The 21,508-nt window shown below is 34.8% G+C and overlaps 1 protein-coding gene across 3 annotated transcripts; it reads right to left on the bottom strand.

The window, feature by feature from the left end:
* Positions 1-1,884: 1,884 nt before the first annotated feature.
* LOC117413230 (cytoplasmic polyadenylation element-binding protein 4-like) lies at positions 1,885-19,590 on the bottom strand. 3 transcript variants are annotated; one of them, XM_034022095.3, is made up of 11 exons: positions 19,149-19,590; positions 17,417-18,603; positions 12,470-12,560; positions 10,165-10,215; positions 9,233-9,256; positions 7,930-8,100; positions 7,548-7,637; positions 7,337-7,455; positions 6,905-7,019; positions 6,193-6,374; positions 1,885-5,944 (listed from the first exon to the last, which is right to left on the bottom strand). In XM_034022095.3, exons 2-11 carry the CDS (start codon positions 18,539-18,541, stop codon positions 5,717-5,719), a joined length of 2,196 nt encoding a protein of 731 aa, XP_033877986.1. In that variant the 5' UTR covers positions 18,542-18,603; positions 19,149-19,590; the 3' UTR covers positions 1,885-5,716. The 3 variants fall into 3 exon arrangements, with proteins under 3 accessions (XP_033877986.1, XP_033877985.1, XP_033877987.1); XM_034022094.3 differs by having other exon boundaries at positions 18,938-19,589; XM_034022096.3 differs by lacking the exon at positions 9,233-9,256 and having other exon boundaries at positions 18,938-19,589.
* Between the last annotated feature and the right edge of the window lie 1,918 nt (positions 19,591-21,508).

The raw sequence follows: 21,508 nt of genomic DNA, 5'->3' as shown, positions 1-21,508 counted from the left end.
GTTTTTCCAGTATTGAGTTATTATCTGGCTTGGAGCTTGCCTGAAGAACCGTAAATGCTGGGACTATCAGCCTTCCTAATTCCATTCAAAGCAAGTGACAATGGACAATATTCATAGAGCTTATCACCTTGCTAAGAAAAAAAAAAAAACTCTTAATGTAAAAATTAACACTGAGGTAAGTGCTTTATGAATATGCCCCAATGTCAGTTTTCAGCTCTGTCATCCCCACTTGCATAGTTGAAAAGTCACACGGTCACACGATTTGAATTCAATGAGGAAGTCTGTTCAGTCCCGGTACTTAGGGGAAAAGCAAAAAGTCAATTTCAATGCCATTTCAAGCTACTTTAAATATTTTTTAGTGTAGTTTAAATACCTTTAAGACCTGCTTGGTAGAGCTGAGGAACCTGCCATAGCCTCACAACTACCCAAGAATAGAAGGCCCAGGCCTTGGGCAAGGAGCGAAATAATCTCTGAACCAAACATAGAACATAGAGTCTTATTAACTGCATAACAATTAGCCAAATTTTGAAGAAATTTACCAAACCACCACCAGGTGGGATTGTTTTACTCAGTTATAATGCATCAATTTGATATCCTTATGTCATAATTCTTTCAAAAACCCTATACATGTACTGTATTTGCCTATTTAAAACCCGACAGCAAGACATCACTATGAAAACCAAACAAGAAAGAAGCATAACATGGATACAAACTGCATCTTTTGCCAAGACTATACAGAATATCTAGTCCCGTCCCGTCCCCCTCCCCCTCCCCCTCCCCCTCCTCAACAGGTTGAACCAAGATCAGGACAGGCTTCATAAATATCGTCTGACTATACCTCAGTTTGCCACAGATCCTGTATTGTTCTATTCCTTGAACTAATAGACTTGCAAATGTGCATTTTTAGTGTAATTAGGCTTAAGGATTAATGCTGTAACAGGATTTCCAGCTGTGCTGTTCTCTTTGCAAACCTATAGCAACCTAGAGATCCCTAATTACTAAACCTGCTCTGGTCCTAAAGGGTTAAGAAACAGTAGGATTTTGTATTCTTTACTATATGGCATGTGTACTATACAGTATGTTAAATTGAAGTTGCTTACAAAAAAAACTAAAAATAAAAATATTCATGACAATTTAAATGCCTTGGATGCCTTAAATTCATCTTGAGATTTAACAGCTGGAAGCAAGGGCTGGCAAACCACATTATGCTGTTATATTTCAGGTTTTGCTTCATTGTGTTTCAGTGATCATGGTGGTTATTATTTTTGACATAAAATTGATTAGTAACATAGCCTGCAGAAGCTGTAACAAATGTACTAACAAGAGTTCAAAATGGTTTACTATATAGTATTATTCTAACAAGTTATAATGCAGTTCAGTGATTCTTTTGAATCACTTTGTGTAAAGATGCTTTGTCTAGATACTTCCTTCAGACTTTGAAAATGTATATATATATATATATATATATATATATATATATATATATATATATATATATATATATATATATATATATATATACACACTGCTGTGCAAAAGTCTTAGACATGTAGCATTTTTCTACTCTGATGCATTATGAGCATCAACAATTTACTCAAAGCCTCCACTAGTGTTTTCTACTATTAGAACAACCACATCACTTGATTTCAAGGTGTGGTTTCCGAAGCATAATCAACAAGTACAGAGAAACATCATCTGTAATTGACAAACCAGTATGTTACAGTGGCTCTTATTTGGCATTTTGTATAGCATACAAGGCTTTGTACAGCATAAATAGTTGTGCTCATGGCTGTTATATGCATTTAAAACAAACAACTTATTTATTTTTTTAAATCAACCACACTACAGATGTATAACATGCGATGGCACGGAAGACAAACTCCATTCTGCCTTTCACAGTTAAGTTTTATTCATTCAACATTTCACATTACAAATATTTAAAAAGTATGCATACTGTTATAAATAGTTGGCTGCAAACAATTTAATAACATTAGATTTTCTTTTCACTAGCACTTTTACAGACCAACTCTAGAAAAAAGGACATTTGTATTACATAACTTAATTAGAAAGAAATACAAAAATAGGAACTTATAAATGTGAAATGACATAATAAAAATTAATGTGATATCTTAAGTAAAAAATGCTATTAATAAATACAACAACCTTCCCATACACAGTTAAAAACTACTGAAATTTTGCCATCAAGTAACATCATTAACAGACAAATATTTAAATATCTTTTCCTTCTGAAAATGTGAACCATATATTGTTGAGCACAATATAGCAATTAGTAAAAACTAGACACTAACATATTAAAAGCTTCACCTCAAAAATATAACAAATTCTGATCAAAATTATAAAAATTAATTACATTCCAATTAAAAATATACCAATAAAACTGCTAAATACATTATTGACCTAATAATTACAATGCTATCAATCACATCAGCTTAAAATAAAGTAACAAAATAAGCAAATGAGCACAAAACTTTTAATGTTTTAAAAATAACTTCAATTTATATTAGTACAAATATTTAGATTTTTTTTTTACAAACACCAGCATGAAAAGGATTACACTAACAGTAGAAAATGACTGTGAAAAACATATTAACATCTTTTTAAATGTCTGCAATTAAATGGCATTAAAGAATTACATTGCAAAGATTCTTTTTTGAAAAAGTTCAAAAAAAGTATTGCACATAACAACTCGAAAGTTAACTTGCAACATTTACCACATTCAAGTCTTAAATCCCCTTTCATGAAAGGTTTAGTTCTTCAACACAAAGGGGACAATTATCAAGTCTTTCCAACAGTGTCCTTTAAAATGCTCAATTCCTGCACTGCAAAATTTTTTAGAGTTTTATTTGTGCATTCCGCAGAGGTCTGTGTATGGAGAAGGCATATAGATTAACACATGGAGGGGTCCTTAAGAAATTAAAGTTTATAAACACGTCTGTATCACAACCACGACAATTCATTTTAAAAGCTAATCTTTTGTTGTATTTTTTTTTCATGCATGCTAAGGATTACAATATCAGCTAATTGGCAGTTCAAGAATATATATTTTAAATTTAAAATATTTAAACACCTAACATCCATTCTTGTGGTACAAGAAACAGCTTAACATTTACCAATTTGTTTTCTTTGTTTTAATTTTTTTCTTATACATATATATTTCAGCTTCCATTAGTGAAGGAGCCAAAAATGGGTTACTTTAATATAGCCAGGTGCTGAATACATGTTAAGAAATATTAGTTTAAAACAGCAACTTATTCTTGTCATGCTTTAAGACCAGATATTTTTTCAGTTTATATAGCAACATCTAGTGAAAAAGATATAGGATTTTCAATAACGATACACGTTCGATCTCTCCTCTGCAAATTCTAAAACGGCACGGCCAGTGCACGTTTATTAGCTTAAAAAGTTTCCTCAGCACTGAAATGTATAAAAAGCGGAATTGAAAATAATATATATTAAAATTATTCAATTTTAAAATGAAGTTTACCATATATGCAGATCTCTCCGTAACAAAAGTACAAAAGCTACCCTTCACAATGTGAAAAATTGAGGTATTGCAAAAGCTGTTTTCCCATTTGTGAAAAAATGTGCCTAAAATGACTGTTGGAAAAAAAAGATATAGAAAAGTAGTGCATAATAAATGTATATATGTGCATGACAAAATAATTTAGCTAGAAAACCACTGTACCAAAAAATCAGCAGGCCATGTATAAAATAATTATTTTTCTCATTAACAGCAAATTCTTCAAAAAGTGTTGTACTACTAAAATGTTAACCCACCACACCACAAACTTAAGTTATGTTAGAAATGGTGTAACTGCACACCACCAAGCCAACAGAAGGATAATATTTCACTATATTAATATGTTATATCAGCACTATAATCCCTGACAAGTTATATGTAAGCACGTTTCAGATCCTACTATACTACTGCAATACCAACACTATTATAAGCAATTCTTTTTCCCTCATATCTGTTCAGCTAATGCAGTTTTTTTTTTCCTAATACACCTAACTGTCTAGCAAGAAATGTCTCCATTTTGACTTTTGGAACTTTGTGGGTTTATTCTGAAAATGCCTCTGCTTTTAAATTATTAGTTATACTGCAATGTTCAAGGTCTCGGACTGTTCATTAACAATTTGAGGCAATCTTTGGTTTGCTGGAGTCCATCAGAACATCATGATAAGAAAAACAGTTATGACTTCTGTCTCGCTGCTGCACAACCATCTTTGGTTGGAGTTCCCTAAAGTCACTAGGTATTACCTCTTTATTGCAGTCTTACTTTGAGTGAATAACTGGCAAGTGGCTAGAAATATTACAAGCCAACCTGCAAAGCATGCAACAACAGGAATATTTATTTTGTATCACATGCTATACATTAGTTATACTAAAACATGCATTAGTCTCAAGAATGTTGGCACTAGAAGATTATGAAGGTGGCGGGTTTCATTTTTTATTTTTTTTTTAATTTGTATTTTTTTTCCACTTAATATAATTTTTTTTCTGTCAGTGTATTTCCTGCATTAAATAAAATTATAAAAAAATAATTTAAATAGCATAAAAAGGGTGGGAAATCTGCACAAATACACACAGAGACAAGGGCATAAAATTAGCAGTTACTGAATAACACCACGGTAAAAAAAATACTGGGAGCTAATACATTATTTTCTTTTTTTCCTGAACACACTAAAACTTTAATTTTGGTAAGTACTCTTTGTAGCTAGTACATTTCTTATTCCTTTTTTTTTTCTTTTAAAAAAGGTGAGTGTACAACCTGTAGAAACTGTTAATTTCTAACCCCGCCTGCAATTCTATCCATACAAAAGATGCAACTGGAAATGCATTTTTAAAAGTACAGCTTTGTGCTGATTCCTTTTCCCTTTTTTATTGTGTTCATTTATGAGGGGGAATAGACAGTTGTTCACTCCATACTCAATACATTAGCAGCAAAGCTCGAGGTATTAGGTTTTGCATGTCAAAATGGAGAACAAAAGTTAACAGCTAGTACACCAAGTAAGCTCTAGCATTAGGATGTACTGTAAGAAAGAAAACACCAGTCTGCAATTTTCTCAAGCTTTGGTTAACTACTGGGGCAATTATTCTCAAATCTGCATCCTAAAAGGTACAAAAATAAGTGCACCCATCTCCAGCAAGAAACCTTTTATACTTCTATGCCAAGTCAATAACTCTTTTTCATTAATATTTTTATTAAATTAATTAGGGTTTATTTATTTATGTTTTAAATGTCTTTCCAAAAAATTTCAAATTAATCGTTTTGTCGTCGTACGTCCCCCTCCCCAAGTAAATTTAGAGACATATTTGACAAGTTACTGGAACAAATGACAGTGGCAACCTAATACATCACAAGTGGAAAAAAGCCCTTGCCTTATGAGGAAATTATTTCACATGTATAAAAGTGCCTCTATTTATCATGCTTAAGGTATGCCAGATCGGTTTCTGGAAGGTTCATTACACAGGGATCTAAAGTCTCAAAAAGGGAGTATGACTTAATGTATTGAACTATCCATGTGTATGATTATATATCACATTGAGTAAAAGGTAAACAGGATTACTTGACATGTACTCACTTCAATATAGAATTCCAGTTTTAAGAAATGGGACATGTAAAAAGGAACCAGCAACAGAAAAGTGCATTTATTTGTATGACATTTGCAGCTCAAGACGACAGTGCACCTTTCAATTCCAACGGAATGAAATATGCCGAGGGCGATCCCCTCCCTCCTTTACCAGTGGCTTGTGGAACTCCCTGCCAGCACGTGAGTGAATAGCAGCCCAGCAATATTCACAGTAATACTGAAGACAGGTAACATTGGCACAGAAGAACGGGGCAAACTTCCCACCACAGCGGGTCCCCTGACATTCGTCACACAGCTGATCATCAAGGACATATGGCTTCACTTCCACCTGGAGAAGCAAAACACTGCATTTTACCTTCCAGTTGAATGTAATCAATGGGTTGTACTTCTGGGTATACAGCATCATAACTCATATAGTGGTACAAAAAAGAAACTTAATACAATAAAATACTGCAGTATGGTCATGCTGTTTTTCATGTTTTAAGTAAATTGAAATTACTTTTTTTGTAGCTGTATTTCCATTTTGTCTACTGTATTTAAAACTGAAGGTTTTTTAAAGAAACACAGTAAACATACCCGTTTATCAATTTCTCCATGCTGCAGCTGCACAAACCGAGCACTGATAGCAGCAATGTAACTCTGTTGATTAGAAAAGGCGACCCGCCCAGCTCCTTTGGGGTATTTCAGCTCTGGATCTGTGTCAATTCCAGCATAGCAGACCCCTCCATACAGCCTGTCCATTATCATGGCAAGTTCCACTGCAGAAGAAACAAACACATTTAAATAAGTAATAGACGCACCTTTTTGAGAATCAATTTAAAAAGCAAAATTACTGAAATCTTCCATGTTATTTACCTAAAAGCTAAACATTATTACAGTACAGTTAAAAAAAATAAAATATATATATTTATATATAAAGCGATTAAAATAAGACGTTATCATGTTTGTTCAATTATATATTAAGTTTAATTATACAACTCTTATCTAAGTACTTCCTAATTACTAAAATTCTATTTACTGTACACTACATATGCCAGTTGAATTTTCATTATCCTCAATGTTTTCAGACACATTGCATAAAAGAGATAAAATAGCTGCTTTGACAGATGTTAGATTCCAATTAAGCCTGGCACAAATTTAATATCACTTTGTCATAAGATTAATCTTAAATGTAATTTCACAAAAAAAGCTGAAGTACTTTAAAACACAAGGAAGACCAACTATATACAACAGCTTATTTAAGAGGTTTGAAGGCTTTTAATCTATTTGGACTTAAACGGCACATTACCAGCACGCAATGGGCGTGGAACACCACCAACAAAAATAGTCTTCCTTGGGTCCAGAGGCTGGGAGCCATCCATCACAAAATCACTATCATTAAGATTCCATGGGCGAATCTGAACCTACAGTTAAACACAATGTGAAGGAAAATTAGAAAACAAAAATACTGTGAGGTATTTCTGAGAAGTCAATTGAAAATTTGCATGAGCTACTTTAAAAAAAAAAAAAAGAAAGAAAAAAGAAAAAAAAGGTGCTGAAGCTGCTTCTGCTAATATTTATTAAGAAAAAAAAATAGCAAACCTCAAGCCTGCATCACATTCCTAAACTATGTTATATTAGAATTATTCCAAATTATATTTTAAGTATTATCAGTTTTAGGAGTAAAAAACAACAAAGCTGAAGATATACTGTGTTATGGAGCTGCAATTTAAGTACATACTGGTTTATCTTTAATGGTTGGACTGGAAACACAAAGGTAGAGCTTTCCGTCTTCTTCAATACAGGCATCGATCAGAGCTTGCACAGAGCTCTCATCTTGGAAAAGGAGGAATGCATAACCTGAGGACAAAGTGACAAGAATGAAATCAGCTGTACATACTTATACTTGAATGTCTTCTTTTTATTTATATTCAAAGGTTTGAATACTTTACCTTTTGGAGGAAAATAAGACTTGCTTTCTGCTTTATGAGGCCAATCCACAAAAAGATGGCCAAATCTTCTGAAACTAGCTGTAATTTCATCTACAAGATCATATTGAAAACAAAAATAAATAATATTAGTATTAAAACTAAAACAGCTGATGTATAATAAATCAATCAACTTTATTAATACAGCCACTACCCAACATTGTGCAATTTAGTTCTTAAAAAAAGGTGCAGTTTCTTTATATAAACAGACCAGCTCTACCTACTACTCTTCTTATCTTGTAAAGCTGGCTAAAGTTCCACTAACAATTGATTAGGCATACCACAGGCAGGGCTGCACTGGATGTAAGGGACAGAAAACAAAAATAGCAGTTCTTATTGCAATTACCTTCATCAATATCGGGAGGCAAGCCTCCAACAAATACTTTGCGTGAATAACGTTCAACTCGCTCTCCATTCTGGTGGGGAAAGCAGTGTGGAGAACCTAACCCAGTGAGACCTTGTTCTGCACGATCATCATCAGGAAAGCCATCTTCCATCGGGAACAAGGATGAATGACCTTTACAAAAAAAAAAAAAAGAGGAGATACAGCACTGTATAGTGTTGGAAGAAAAAACTGAAACAAATGCTAGAACGCTGTCAGTAGGGTGGAGAGCCACTTCGGGCTGTCAGATGGGCACTATTACAATGCAACAAGTTTCCAACAGCCCAAAACTTTTGAAACTGCATTGCTTTAAAAACATTATATATTTAAAATAAGATGGATAAATACACAGCTAAATTAGGTTTTGTGCACATTATAGATAAAAATCAGTTTATACAGTAACATAGTGTTCCCCATCATGGTTTGAATGCAACAGAATTTCGCAAGACATTTCAACTGCAACAGTTATCCCTGAAAGAGAGTCGGTTAACTGATACTGCCTTTGGGAAGCATTATGTAACATAACTTCCTCAGGGATATTAGTTTAATAGAAGTAAGCTTTGGTAAAAAAAAAAAAAGAAAAAAAATAACTGATATCTCAGGCTTGAGTTAGAATATTTATTGTCATTGTCGAAACAGCAAATATTGTGGTAAAGCTGCACAAATTAAACCATGTAAACAAGCAATTATTTCTTAATGTCATGTACAGCCCACTCTTTTTTAAAAAAAAAACTGATTCCATACCTGCATTCAGCAAGTTATAAAAGGCAGACACACAACATCCGTTGTGCAAGGATACACTTACTATAGTTAATTTCAGCTTACTGATCATGCATTTCCTTAAACACAATTATCAGCAAAATTGGGACTTCTAGTGTCACATAAAAAGGATTGAAGGACAAAACCATTCTGAAATATAAAAAAATATTTTTACATTTTCTTGTATGGATGGATTAATATTAAAACAAAAAAAACAAACACATGTATAATAAGTATTATTTATATATAAATAATACATAACCTTTTCACCACCCACACTTTTGGACCAAAGCTAATATTTAAGATATACAGCCTTTTAGAAAAAAAAAGATTCTTCATTCTCTTGCCTATTTTGTAACTTAAAAGATAGCCACGGCAGATTTAATTATATTTTTAAAAGTAGCCCAATTACATTTGAATTGCTGTTATAAATGCTGTATATTGATTATTATTAACACCACATACGCACACACAACAATGATTACACTATCTTTCTTTTTGTTTTTACCTCGCCGTCTCCCATATGTCCTTGCTGCATGTAAACAAGAAAAACACACTTCAAATATCAAAACTGACTGCACATCAGGCACTCCCTGCTATCTGTAAACGGCATGTTTTTTTTTTTTTTTTTTTTTAAACAAATGACTTCACATATCAGACAACTTATTGGACAAAATAAAGGACGGAATATGTATCCTTAACATTTTAAAATGAAGCATGTTTCAAAATTACGATAACACTTATTATAAAATCAGCTATTAGTTAGGACTACCTTCTCAATTATACATATAGGGCAGCAGTGTGGAGTAGTGGTTAGGGCTCTGGACTCTTGACGGGAGGGTCATGGGTTCAATCCCATGTGGTGGGACACTGCTGCTGTACCCTTGAGCAAGGTACTTTACCTACATTGCCCCAGTAAAAACCCAACTGTATAAATGGGTAATTGTTTGTAAAAATAATGTGATATCTTGTAACAATTGTAAGTCGCCCTGGATATTTATATATATCATTTCTTAGCAGACACTCTTTATTTTTATTTTTATTTATATATATATATATATATATATATATATATATATATATATATATAAAATTATAGGTTATGAGTTGACCTCAAAAAGAAAAACAAATGTGGGATGCCTCTTAGCTTTTGTAATGTCTGCAGATCATTAGCACTACTGTATGACACTTTAATAAAGCCACGTTTCCATCTACACCATAAACCAGTCTGAAAAAAATAGATAAATCAAAGTTATGTCATTCCAATATCTAACTGGGGCTGCCAGAGTTCCAACTGAAATAGGCTTGATCCCGATCTGCTGCTGACGGAAATAAACACAACTGATTTCAAACAGCTGTAAAGTCTTTTTTCCTACTGAGACTCTCTCTAAAACTACACTTCACAAAAAATACAATACAACAAGTAACACATTTGCTTACCATTAATCGGCAAAGGACTGTCTGCTCCTGGGTGCGAGAAGCCTAAGCGACCTAATGGGGGGGAACACTTCTATTAGTAATTAAAATATGACGAGGTGCACCACTCAACACACACACTGTTTACTGTAAATATTTGCAGCTATATATATATATATATATATATATATATATATGTACTGAGATGGTTTTGCTTGACTAACTCATGTGCAGTACTGATAGTTTTCCTGATTAAGAGAAACACATTTGCATGTGAACCAGAATAATCAAGAAAACACACTGCAGTCACCAATAAAAGTTTTAATTGCATACCCTTCAAGTGTTGTCATAAAACCCCTTTGCATGCAAACTCCTCACTATGTCAGTGTTATTTCCATTATGTTCTGCAGAGAGCATAATCCACCAACAAGTCCTCATGCATACATAGGTTGTGCAGGACTATAGAAAATCAGGGTTGTCTACAAATAGGTCTTCCGATTTTCGGGGTTTCACCTTGGCTTTTCTACTCTCCTTAAAAAAATGCAATTGATCCCGGTTAAGCCATTTGTGTATCTCAATGTCAAGACTTGTGACATTTGCAGGATCAATATTCCGTTTAAAAATAAATAAATAAATAAATAATTAATTTACCAATAGCAATAGTTTGTTCTTGTCTGACTGGCAGCAGTAGGTAAAAAAAAAAAGACCAAAAAATAAACATAACATTTAAGCAATCTTCTCTTTAAAAAAAAAAAAAAAAAAAATTAATTTAATTAATTAATTAAATTAAATAAATAAATTAAATAAAACTTTTATTAAAACATCACTCGAGCCTCAGTCCTGAATAGCAGTTGCAAACTAAACCAGCATCTCCCTCGGTAGAAGGTGCAAACTAAAAATGAAATAAATAAATAAATAAATAAATCACACCACTCTAATCTGGCTCAACAAAAGACATTAACTTGTTGAAAACATTTGACACTTTACTGACATTTAAACTAAACGATTAACACTCCTATATCAAATGCTGCCACAATTGCCTGTTTCAGTTAAAAGTTGTCTATGTACAGGAACTTTGTGAACACCTTGCACAATTCTGTCCTAGGGCAAGCTGGGTTATGTTTCCTTATCAGATTAACTGTTGGTGGTTACAGTATCCTGAGTAACAGTACTCAGTAAGAGTATGGCCTGTTTTAGCATTGTTCGAATTTTCAAAGCATGGCTGGGGAAAGAAGGGCTGCTTTAATACTAGCAATCAGCAGAATTTGGAATAGGAAATGACAAGCGTGTAACTGTAAATTACGCCAAGTTTTGTTGGTTGAACAAAAGTGAATATTTTGTAAATGTTATCCTACAATAATGACGCATTTTATTGATACAGTAGGTATCTTTTATGGTCTTTTACCACCTCTAGTAAAAAACAATAAAATATTTTTAAACTTTGGTATTTCCTATGTGTTATTTTGTGCATTGTCTACTAAAGTTTTCTGTGAAGGAAACTCCCTCCTATGAAATAGATCAGATAATAGTTCACAAACACTATTTCAGAATATTATCCTCAGCTCTGTATGTATTAAAGTTGTTCTCACAGTTCTGTTAACTTATTCTGCTATTATCCTTGCCCATATTGCTGCATTCAGTGAATATGTGTTAAGATCAAAACAGTATAGCCTACTTGAGATGATTAATCATTTGTATATTTTTGCATACTGTAGTTTTTCAGTCTGACTGTCACAGGTTAAATACCGTCTGTTTCATTTTGTTTATATCAATCATGTCCCTGCTGCCACAAGTAATTATCTTTGACTAACAATCACTTTGTAAAAATGTTCAGTGGTTGGCAATTAGGTAACGTCTATGTTAGGCAACCTAGGCAACGTCTAGGTTATTATCAGCAATTATCTTTTGATGAGCAAGAATGAGGATAAACCGATCATTCTCATCACCAGCAGCTTTATTAACTACCACCATACATGATTTATAAATGTATACTTAAATGTGACCCAGCCCTAACCTCAAAAGCAGCATAAAAAGGGCTTGTTACTATAGGAATAATTTACAAAAAAACAGTGTTAGAAGTTTCTTGGGACAAAATAATCAATTTCTGAGTAAAAAGTGACAAAAAAGCCCAAGAAATTATTGTGTTAATTCGACCTTGTAAAAAACACATTGCAAAACGAACTTGCATATAGACTGAATATAATAATTGTATAAAAAAAAAAAATAAACAATCATTGGTAAAGAGGTGTACCCACTGCACTGCATCCAACACCATACATGATGCTCTGTACAGAACTGTCATATTGAAGTGGGTAGTGAAAAAACATACCTTTTAGCGAGTCTTGTTCAGCCCTCATAATGTCAATCAAGGAATTTTCCAAAGAGTGCATGTTGAAACCATCAAATGACCTTGTACGCTCCTGTGGGTAAATACACAGAAACCTTGTTTAAACAAACATAACTATCTTCTATATTCCTCGGACTAGACAACCAATCTGCACAGAATGGGGTTGAACTGCAGAGTATTTGACCTACTGAATATCAGCGACACAGGACATTAGCATTCCTGTTCTATATTTAGAAAAACAAAATGAAACCAGGCAACTCAAAGATGGCTTACAGTAATTTGTCTTTGGAAAAAGTCACCCACATTTAAAAAAACAACACACAAGTCACAGAAATGATACAGTACAGTAGCATTTGGGATTTACTGCAGGTCCAAAAAAACCAAAATATATATATGTACAGGGTGATTAGAAAGTAAGTTTACCGCATCAACACACCATATCATTGATGTGGTAATCTTACTTTCTAATCACCCTGTATATATTTTCACCCAATATTGTTTTTATGGATCCATCTTGTAAAGTGAACTGTTTTTGAACACACATCATTTATTATACTGTAGGGCAGTTAAATGTTCTACCACCCTACTACTTTACCAGACAGGTAATATATGAGACAGGCAATTACTCAAAGTGAACTTTAAAAATTCACAGCAACAGCCAATTTACACAAAAGAAAAATAAAAAAAAGGAAACACAATGCAAAGAGGTTGACATATTTTAGACAGTGTGGCTCTTTGTCAACCTGACCTTTAACTACATTGGTTCAACTGTATTCTTCTGTTTAGTTGGTAGACACAAATAAATAGGATTGTATCAAAAATAGACTACAAGATACGAAAAGTAACAAATACACAAACTGTATGTGTGCAGAAAATGTATATATATTTCACGACATTGAAGCTGTGTAAATGTTGGGTAAATGCCTACACAAATTCCATTAAGTACTTCTTTAAACTTTACACTGAAAAACGAAAGCAGTACAAGGTCAGAGGAAATGTAAAAGTTAAATCGTGTCTTATTACTGTTTGCACTGCCAGATACTGTAACAATATATTGGGGCTTGCTCAAATACTGCTACCGTACTTTCTCATCAGCCTACCAATACTTTTTTTGCAACGGTTTGCTTTTCTATGACCTCTTTATGTTTCATGCCCTTTTTCTTTGTTGCAAGTTACTCTCTTATTGATTCATTGTACTCCTCCTTCCTGTGTCCTGTTCCCTGAGTTCTCGAGACAAGTGCTGTCTCTAGTTCCTAAGCCTCTGGCCTATAAAGAAATGACACTGCCTACAACTGTGAGTTCAGTACTAGCCAGCACTGAAAACGAGGAGCAAGGCTGATTTTGTAGTCGCAGAGTGCAACTTTGACATCCATTTAGATTCGCATATGCATGACAGCATCATATAAGAATATATAAAAAAAAAAAGTTTAAAATAACTTGTACAAGGACATACAGTAGGGGAATACTGAAGCACCAAGTCTGGTTGATCTGACCTTAAAGGGAAAGTTATACATTGTGTTGCGCATTAGTATAGCTTATGGGTGTCCACAAGCCTAACACAGCCGTGCTATCCGCCCACATTTTTTAAATATCAATACCAGGCTACTCATTTGTACCAGGCTATTAATACCAGGTTAATCCTTGTAAAATTAAGGATTTTAGCCCTTAATAATATCAACAAACGGCAGCAGCTTTGGATTCTAACAAGTGCATTTAAGTTTACGTATATTTAACAGGTAAAGTATGTAAACGAAACAGTAAACTAGGCTGGGTGGGGAGCAACATAAATCAATAAGTAAGTTCATGTGTAACAGGACAGAACCTGGTAACGAACAGGCAACCTGCGAGTGTCTTTACCACAATGCAAAAGAGACGGGGTCTGCATTCATGATTTCAGAGCTTTTAACCTCATCTCACCAACAGGGGACAGGACCGAATCCGTAACGGCAGCGTATCACACAACACTGCCCGTTACACGTGTAAGACAGTTTTTTTAGATTTAATGTTTTGTGTGAATGGGGTATATCTGGATGTGAACCAACCAGTGAGCCTTTTTGCATCCCAGTACTAAACATAACTCTTACATTCCACTGTTTAGTGCATGTAATATGAAGGGAAACATTGTACTGAAATTAAATGAAGATGTTATGCAAGTGTTGGTACTGTATATTATATATATATATATATATATATATATATATATATATATATATATATACAGAGAGAGAGAGAGAGAGAGAGAGAGAGAGAGAGAGATATTAACAAATCAATGCATCTGTGGCACTAAAGATATAACATACAGCCACAAGTACTGTAAAATGCACATCCTCTGTCACTGGACCAAGAATTTCCTTTTCAATAAGCAGATATTTTTGTAACCAAAGTTCCTTCATAATGCTTCTCGTGCCAAAACAGCTATCTTTTTTTCTGTACACATACATAGGACTACGAATTAAAATGGAAATAGTCAACTTTTTTTGTGCATTTGGATACGAAAACCAGGAAGCTTTGAAGACACGATGCATATTCTGCAGCATTCCAATTACATGTTAAACCTTTGGGATTCCTCTGGCTTGCAAGTTCAGTGAATAAACAACCAAAGCAGCAAAGAAGGAACACATATGATATGCACACCTTTCAAGTGCAAAGCAAGTCCCCTTTAATATTATACAGGGTGATTAGAAAGTAAGTTTACCACATCAACACACCATATCATTGACGTGGTAAACTTACTTTCTAATCACCCTGTATTTTAAAAAGTGATAGTGATGGACATTGAATATAGTTACCAATGAAAGGATTGGAAGTAGAGAAACAAATATTACTTAAATATTATACTTAAAAAGATGACAACATTGTTTACCTGGTGTACTAATGTAGTTAATTTCAATAAACCCACGTGAGAAATTCATTAAGCTGTAACAGGATCTGATACATATTTTATGTCCTGATCCGCACATGAAAGAAGCTGCATACATAATTTAACTACTTTATATATTTTGTTTTAGACTTACACATTGGTATTCAGGTTTAGAAACTAACAAAATAATGGTACTTGTCATTATTTCTGATTTTGATGGTACAAACATTCTGTAAGTGCTGCAAGGCAGAACAATAGTGTGGAGGGGGAGGTTTGGAGGGCCGAACAGGACTTGGAATGTTGGAACAATTTTAGGAAAAGTAAAGAAAGTAAATAAGTAACATGTGATTGTACTAAACCCATTCTAAATACCAGTACTGATAATATACTGTTGACTTTCTATATGACACTGTATCATGGGACTCCCTACCTTTGGTGTTCAACAGTGAAACATCAAATAAACATATTGGAATACACAGAGATAATGTATCTGTGTGCAGTATTTATTTATTGTTTTATTTATTTTTTAATAAACAAGTCCAGATCAATATGGCCACTAGCCATTTCGTTGGTTTTTAGCTGCAATGCAGTTTTTGTTGGCTCTCTCAAGAACATTCTAGCTAATTTATATACAGTTAGTTTCCCAGCCCCAGAAAAAAAGGCTATCCATGCACATAACCTTCACACCTGATCGACCACTGCTCTGCAGTACCCCTGAATAACAATGATATCCTGGTTACTGTATATGCCAAATTAACCAGATCTAGAATGATATTCTGTACAGTGCAAAACTTTATGTAAACTAGATATTAATATTGTATTTTTACAACATGCATTTGGATCATACAAACTTAATTTTGCTCTGAGGTTTTTATGACCCAGATGTGCTTGAATGTTGTGTAACAATTCCATGTACAATAACAGTATTTAGCTGGATGTTGCGTTTTCTTGATTTGACAGATTGAATGGGTTAGGACATCCTTGATTTCCACATGACAAACCTTCCTCTGATTAGTAGTGAATGTTCTACGGAGGAGCTATTTTCTGTTATACCATGAACTCGTTAACCTTTCGCAAGAGACAAAGGATTACATTTTAACTGTATGCCACCATCCTCCAGTCATACCTGAAATATATATATAGCCAGATAGTTAGATAGATATATAGATAGGAGAGATTTTCTAGAATGGCCAGATTATAAAATGTTTGTATCACAGTACCAAACATAAAATTGCCTCTTAAGCAGAGAATTGTCTACCTCATTCTTTGTGAAATGAGTTTGAGATTCATCAAAGGATATTTCAGCCCTGTTCTGGCTTTGGGTTAGTATGGATAGAGGCCTCTCACCAATAATGGTTTTGCTGAGTACATACTTGAAGCTGCTGGTTAAAATGATATTGCTGGATATTGCTGCAAACTACACATTATCGCAACAATATTTTATAATAATGTATTTTTATAACATTTAAAATGTTATCATCATTACACTGTGATAAGATTGCTTTTAAACACTTGGAATATCAAACTTTAAAAGTATATAATAGAATCAATGCCAGATTACTTTAGTAACAATCACTTATTGACCAGATCTTGTTCTCTGGCACTGCAAGGCAATCTATTACCACCAATTAAAAGGTCAACTTCCAAATCCTTCTCAGATAGGGCATTATAGATTATGCATTTTGATTCTACTTTTAACATCCAAGAAGCTGACACTGAAAAAAAAAAAAAGTAAAACCTTTGCTAATCACCTTTACTGTATGAGAAATGTAAATCTGCCCTTTTCATGCCCATGACTTGTTGGTAAAAAAAAAAAAAAACACAATTAGACTACAGTAGTATAGGTGCATATGGTATATTTGCCTATTTTCCTGAAATAATCAGATGTCTTACTTTATATATCAAAAACTGGTAGAGCTACATTAGTCATCTGGGCCTGTGGCATTTAAAGTTACAGCTTTGAACTAGTCTGCCCAAACCAGCCTTCCTTTCGCTAAACAGATTAAGTTTTCTTTTTTTAAAACAGGAGGAAGGAATAATTCACAAAAAGGGTAGCTTCTCAGCCTCACCTGAAATGGGAATACATTCTCACTCCGGCTCATGCTCTCCTCCATCCAGGATTTCTGGGTAAAGCCTGGGCTTGTCCTGGAATACTTCTGCGATGGCATATGGCTGTTTGGGAAAGTCTTCTTTAAGGGGGAGATGGAGTTAATGGGTGTCATCCCACCATTGAGACCCCTGCGGTAATCCCGACCCTGGGAACCTCCCCAGCCACCATACCCACCACCAGGGCTCCATGAAGTGGAGGAGGGGGTAGGTGAGGGGCTTTGGTAGCTGCCCCATGGAGAGGGCGGTTTACTGAGATTGTTTCCCAAATGTGGCAACTGGTTAAAAGCAGCATTCCTGTGTGGAAAAGGGGGAGGGTGGGGGCTAGCAGGAGACCTCCTGTGCTGTTGATGTTGGTTGTGAGGGTGCTGGAAATGTGGGTGGGGTGGGTGATGCTGTGAAAGGGGTCCGATCTGTGGGGAAAAATTGCCACCGAAGCCGGGGCTGACATGATGTGGGAAATTCTGAAACAGCAGAGGCCCATTATTAGCAGAGGCAGCAGGGTTAAAGAAACTAACATCTTCATTAATGATTGTGGAAGAGGTGGGCGGGACAGCCGCTGACCAGTTATTAAAACCGGTCAGAGAGGAAGTAGAAGAGGTGGTGGACTGTGCAGCAGTCCCGAGCCCTGAAGTCTCTTGATAATCAAATCCTGTTAAAATTGGGGACTCAATTCTTAATTTCTCCTTCCCATTGCTGTTTTCCGGGGAGCTATTTTCCCCTTTATTTTCCTCTGGTCTTGCCTTTTCAAGATCAGATATGATACCTGTTTCCTGATGGCTGGGAGATAGCTGCTGTTTTTCTTGTGTTTCTTGTATTTCCTGTTGCTGCTGTTGGGCTTTGGATTTTTCGGAACCCAGAATTTCATCTTGCATGTTGCTGTGGGTAGTTGCTGCAGGAAAAAGCCAAGCTGATCCAGCATTACTGCCATTGGCAGCTGTGTTATTATTTATAAAAGCAGCCGGACTTGGTGATGCATTTTGATGATGATGATGTGGAGGTTGCAGATGTGGATGAAATCTTACTGGGAAAGCCGATTTATTACCAGTGTTATTTTGTACTAAGACTCCAAACCCGTAATCCCCCATTTATCTTTTCCAAAAAATTATTCCCACAAGACAGTATTTTTTTGTTCAGTTTCTTTTTCGCCCTAGAAGAAAAACCAAAAAGATGATTTAATTATGAGCAGCTCCAAATTCAATTAGGTGCGTATTATTTTATTTGTTACCGCTAAGTAAATGTCTAGAAATTAATTAAATCCGATATCGTTTTCTATCCCCGTGTTATTTAAACATAACAGTTGCTGTCACACAGAAACGCAGTTTTACTATCCTAATTATAGCCTTGTTACGTTTACATAGAATGAGATGGCGATTTTACAAACAAAACAAAACAAAAAATACATTAAATTTACATACATTTACACAACTAGATTTTCTTGGCTACAATTCTGTGTACAAGTCAATATTAGAAATAATCAGTACCTTTTCGTGTTTTCTTTATTTTTAAGCAAACACCTTATCCTGACACGCCATTTAAATACAAGAAAATTTTGATGACGTCTTCTGTTTGTTCAGGATTTAGGCCAGTTTTTGTCCACAGAAATAAATAACAAAAACGCTTACATAAATATGTTATTAGACTATTTGTTTTAAAACCCCAACTCAAGCTTTCTGTAAAAGACACTTCTTTCACCTTCTTTTCGTCCTTTTTTCTATAAATGCGACGTCTCTGACGAGCCCGTTCCAATTTTACCTCCGCAAACTAGAAATCCGTGATAATTTTTTGCTGTTGTACTGTTTTCTTATAATATAGGATTTATTTAAATATTTCCGTCTTCCCTAGTGCTGACTTCTCAATGACGCAGCCTTATCTTATCGTATTTTTTAACTATTTTAAAAACACCAATTACGTCATCGGCCGGTCCCTGGGTTCACTAAAATATAGTGTTCACATGGAAATATTAATGTACAGATTTTATGCTACTCTGTTGGTTTCATTTTCTATTTGTATCGCTTTCTATTTTTTTTCTTCTTTATACTCCGTTTCTTTACCGCTGCCCTTCTAAGAACCGACCGAAGCTAAATGACAGCCAGACGAGTCGCGAGACACTTCCGGCTAAAGCCTTCCCCTCCTGAAACCACACCCACCAAGGTACCCGCCCCCCTAGTTACGCCCTCCTCAGGGCCTGTCGCAGCTATTCATTGGCTAGCTGAAAGGTAACCGCGCCTATTTTCCCACAAGCATGAGCTACTTAGTGCACGCCCATTAAGGTCAGCGGACACAAATTACAACCTTTTGCCCCTTGCAGTTCCGCCCATTTAAAATCCAGAACCCACAGTGATCGTGGGGAGTAGCGTAGGGGGAATCTATTTGCTGTAACAGCAACAATCACTAACAATCGTTTTAGGAAAGCTCCACCTAGTTGCGACGTTACAGCAATTACCTCTCTCTAAAGGACAAATACAGTAAGGGACCTATTTCGTTTTTTAACTTCTGTGTGTACAGTAACCAAATAAAAGCTTTGCCAGGTATAACTTAACAGCATATTTCATTTTATGAAGATCCATCCATATTAAATTATTATTATTTATTTCTTAGCAGACGCCCTTATCCAGGGCGACTTACAATTGTTACAAGATATCACCTTATACATTATTTCACATTATACAGATATCACATTATTTTACATACAATTACCCATTTATACAGTTGGATTTTTACTGGAGCAATCTAGGTAAAGTACCTTGCTCAAGGGTACAACAGCAGTGTCCCCCACTGGGGATTGAACCCACAACCCTCCGGTCAAGAGTCCAGAGCCCTAACCACTAACCACTACTCCACACTGCTGCCCAATGAATGTGTAACCCTTTCAACCCTTATTTAGCACAAATGAGAAACATGACAGAGACCTGAAGACAAGGCCTTGCTGTGCATTTGCTTTTGCTTGGTCACATTCCCCTACATTCCTCTTTGCAATCCTGCCTCTGTTATAGCTGTGTTTTCAGCTTTTAATGTAGACTGTCACTGTTAACAGACACCCCCCCCCCTTCCCGTCCTGGTTAAACAGCTTTTAGTTTTAAAAGGGATTTCTCCCACAAGGAAATAGCCATAAAATCTTAATGAAATCAATAGTAAACCCATACACATTGTAAGCAAACGCTGTATCTGGCTTTTATATCCTTCATTTTATATTCTTTTTGCTGTCTTTTTTTTTTTAGTTCTTTTAATCCAAAATAATTATTTTACAAACATATTCATTAAAAAAAATGAGGTTTGATTAAATGCAGATTATTTTTGCATTGCTCCTCAATAAAGCAAAGTTGACCAATTATTTGGAATTATTTGTAAATGTAGGTTTCATTCAAGCTAATTTGCACATGTCACTTCCCTGGAATTCATTTTGAATGCCAAAAAAATCATTTTTTTGTATTAATTTTGAATCCTTTTTAAATACAAAAATTATTGTTTATTTAGGTATTTTTATCTAAAGAAATGACATAAGCATACCTGTGAGATCCTATGCTTATTTATAGATGTTCTCAAAATGTTTCCAGCTTTACATTCACCGCTGTTATCTTCAACACTGCAGTTATTATATTCATATATATTTGCTGCACATGAATGTTGGTTATAATGTTTCATGATGACACTGCATCACAAATACTCCCGGTGTGAAAAATCCAGCTCCAACAAATACAATTCTGTGAGATCCACTTGATCATTGTATCTTGTTGTTTTGAAAGAAAATATTCTATGATGGACATGGAGATGTTAATTCAGGTTTGCAAACCAACACATAATCATGAAGCATGGTTGTGAGCACATTTATAAGCATGTCAGATGTCGTACATTGCAATTGAGGTATAAGGTGCTGATCTGAGCCCAACATCTCCCTGGGTCTTGGTTCTCATTTGTGCTGGTCCATTTTTTAACAATTAGTGGAGTGCTGTTAATAAAGATGAAAGAGTTGGGCCAGTGTTTACCCTCGTAAGTGTTGTAGATTATTACAGCATAAAAATGTCACTTTATTCAAACACAGTCAAGCTAAACAT

Source organism: Acipenser ruthenus, chromosome 23, assembly GCF_902713425.1.
Source record: "Acipenser ruthenus chromosome 23, fAciRut3.2 maternal haplotype, whole genome shotgun sequence".
In the NCBI taxonomy this organism is placed as follows: Eukaryota; Metazoa; Chordata; class Actinopteri; order Acipenseriformes; family Acipenseridae; genus Acipenser; species Acipenser ruthenus.
The sequence above is the reverse complement of the archived record's forward strand: the minus strand, read 5'-3'. Positions and strand labels throughout refer to the sequence as shown.